Source organism: Penaeus monodon, chromosome 31 (genome assembly GCF_015228065.2).
Source record: "Penaeus monodon isolate SGIC_2016 chromosome 31, NSTDA_Pmon_1, whole genome shotgun sequence".
NCBI lineage: Eukaryota > Metazoa > Arthropoda > Malacostraca > Decapoda > Penaeidae > Penaeus > Penaeus monodon.
The window spans coordinates 4,218,004-4,219,376 of record NC_051416.1 but is presented as its reverse complement, the minus strand read 5'-3'; the positions used below and the strand labels follow the sequence as shown (position 1 = coordinate 4,219,376).

The following is a 1,373-nucleotide window of genomic DNA, read 5'->3' as shown; positions in this document are numbered from 1 at the left end:
TTACTGTGTCTGTGTCACAACAGCCATTACTGCTCCTCTTTACAATGATGTTACCAAAGAGAAACCGCCTTCCTACCTTCATTATAGGCATTATAATAATTCTTCCCTTCCCTCCTTCCACAGAAATGATGACTAGTAAATGCATGGAGGCAATCGAAGGGTGAAAGGGATATGCAGAAAGAATTTCAAGAGTTCTTGCATCCCAGTAGCTCCCGACAGCGAAGCCAGCTGTTATAGGAATGTGAAAGTAAATTTGCTTTATCACATATTTAAGAGCAAGTTATTTGGAAGAACTTTTGAACCAAAATCTCTTTTTAAGTTTTGTACGCTATTTATATTGTCTTACTAGTGTTCTATTAGTGAGAGTTACTATATAAAACATATACGTCTTGAGAGTGTCGTGTTTATATAATTAAAAAAAAAGTGTTTAAGAACCAAAGCTTGTTATCAGAGGAATATAAATTAGTGAATACAAGAAGTATATAAAGAGCAAGAAACGAAACTGTTTAAAAGAAGGCATTCAGTAATTATTTTATTCACTGAGCAAAGATCTTGTCAAGAAAGTGTTACATAACCAGAATCAGGTCAGAATAATATTGTAGTAGAAGAAGATGGGTGATATGTCCCACGATCAGCGAAGCCTTGCCAGGGAGGAGTATCGGTTGAATACCTTTGGGAGCAGTGACTTCGTTGTTGACAAGAAGAAGTTTGCCGAGGCGGGGTTTTATTACACAAAGAAAGGAGATGACGTGAAGTGCTTTGACTGCAAGTGGGAAGTGGATGCCAAGACCATCAGTCCGGCAGATGACATTGCAAGAATTCACAAAGAGAGAAGACCTGACTGCCCCTTTGCACAGGGTTTAAAGACCATTCCCAGGCCCACTAGAAATAAAACCTTTATATCTTATGATAGTCTGAGATACGAGAAAGAGCGATTGGAGACTTTCATTGACTGGCCTGTGAAGTGGCTGGATCCATCAGAGTTAGCCAGTGATGGATTCTACTACTTGCGCACAGCCGACCACTGCGCTTGTGTGTTTTGCCGAGGCATAGTGGGCGCTTGGGAGGTGGGAGACACACCAAGAGGAGAGCATCAGCGCCACTTTCCACACTGCCCATTTATCAGGGGTCAACCAGTTGGTAATGTGCCTATTCATCATAGCAACATCCTAGCCTGTCTACCAAGCATAGATTCCACGGCCCAGAGCAATAGTACCAGCACTCAGAAGCGAGGCACAGATGAATGCGGAACGTCAAGGCACATGGCTGGTTCCTATCCAGAATGTCGTAAGTATAACCTCATCGGTACACTCTGTATACATCTGTCACAGATATGAATGTTAGTTATTGATATAATAAAAGATATCCCCTTA

At 41.4% G+C, this 1,373-nt stretch overlaps 1 protein-coding gene across 1 annotated transcript in view; it reads left to right on the top strand.

Moving 5' to 3' along the window:
- LOC119593005 (E3 ubiquitin-protein ligase XIAP-like) overlaps positions 1 to 1,373 on the top strand; it is a gene marked incomplete in the record, with an annotated part of 20,959 nt that overhangs the window by 14,907 nt on the left and 4,679 nt on the right. The window contains 1 exon segment of the mRNA XM_037941895.1: positions 124 to 1,287. Within this exon segment, the coding sequence (XP_037797823.1) occupies positions 612 to 1,287 (676 nt within the window).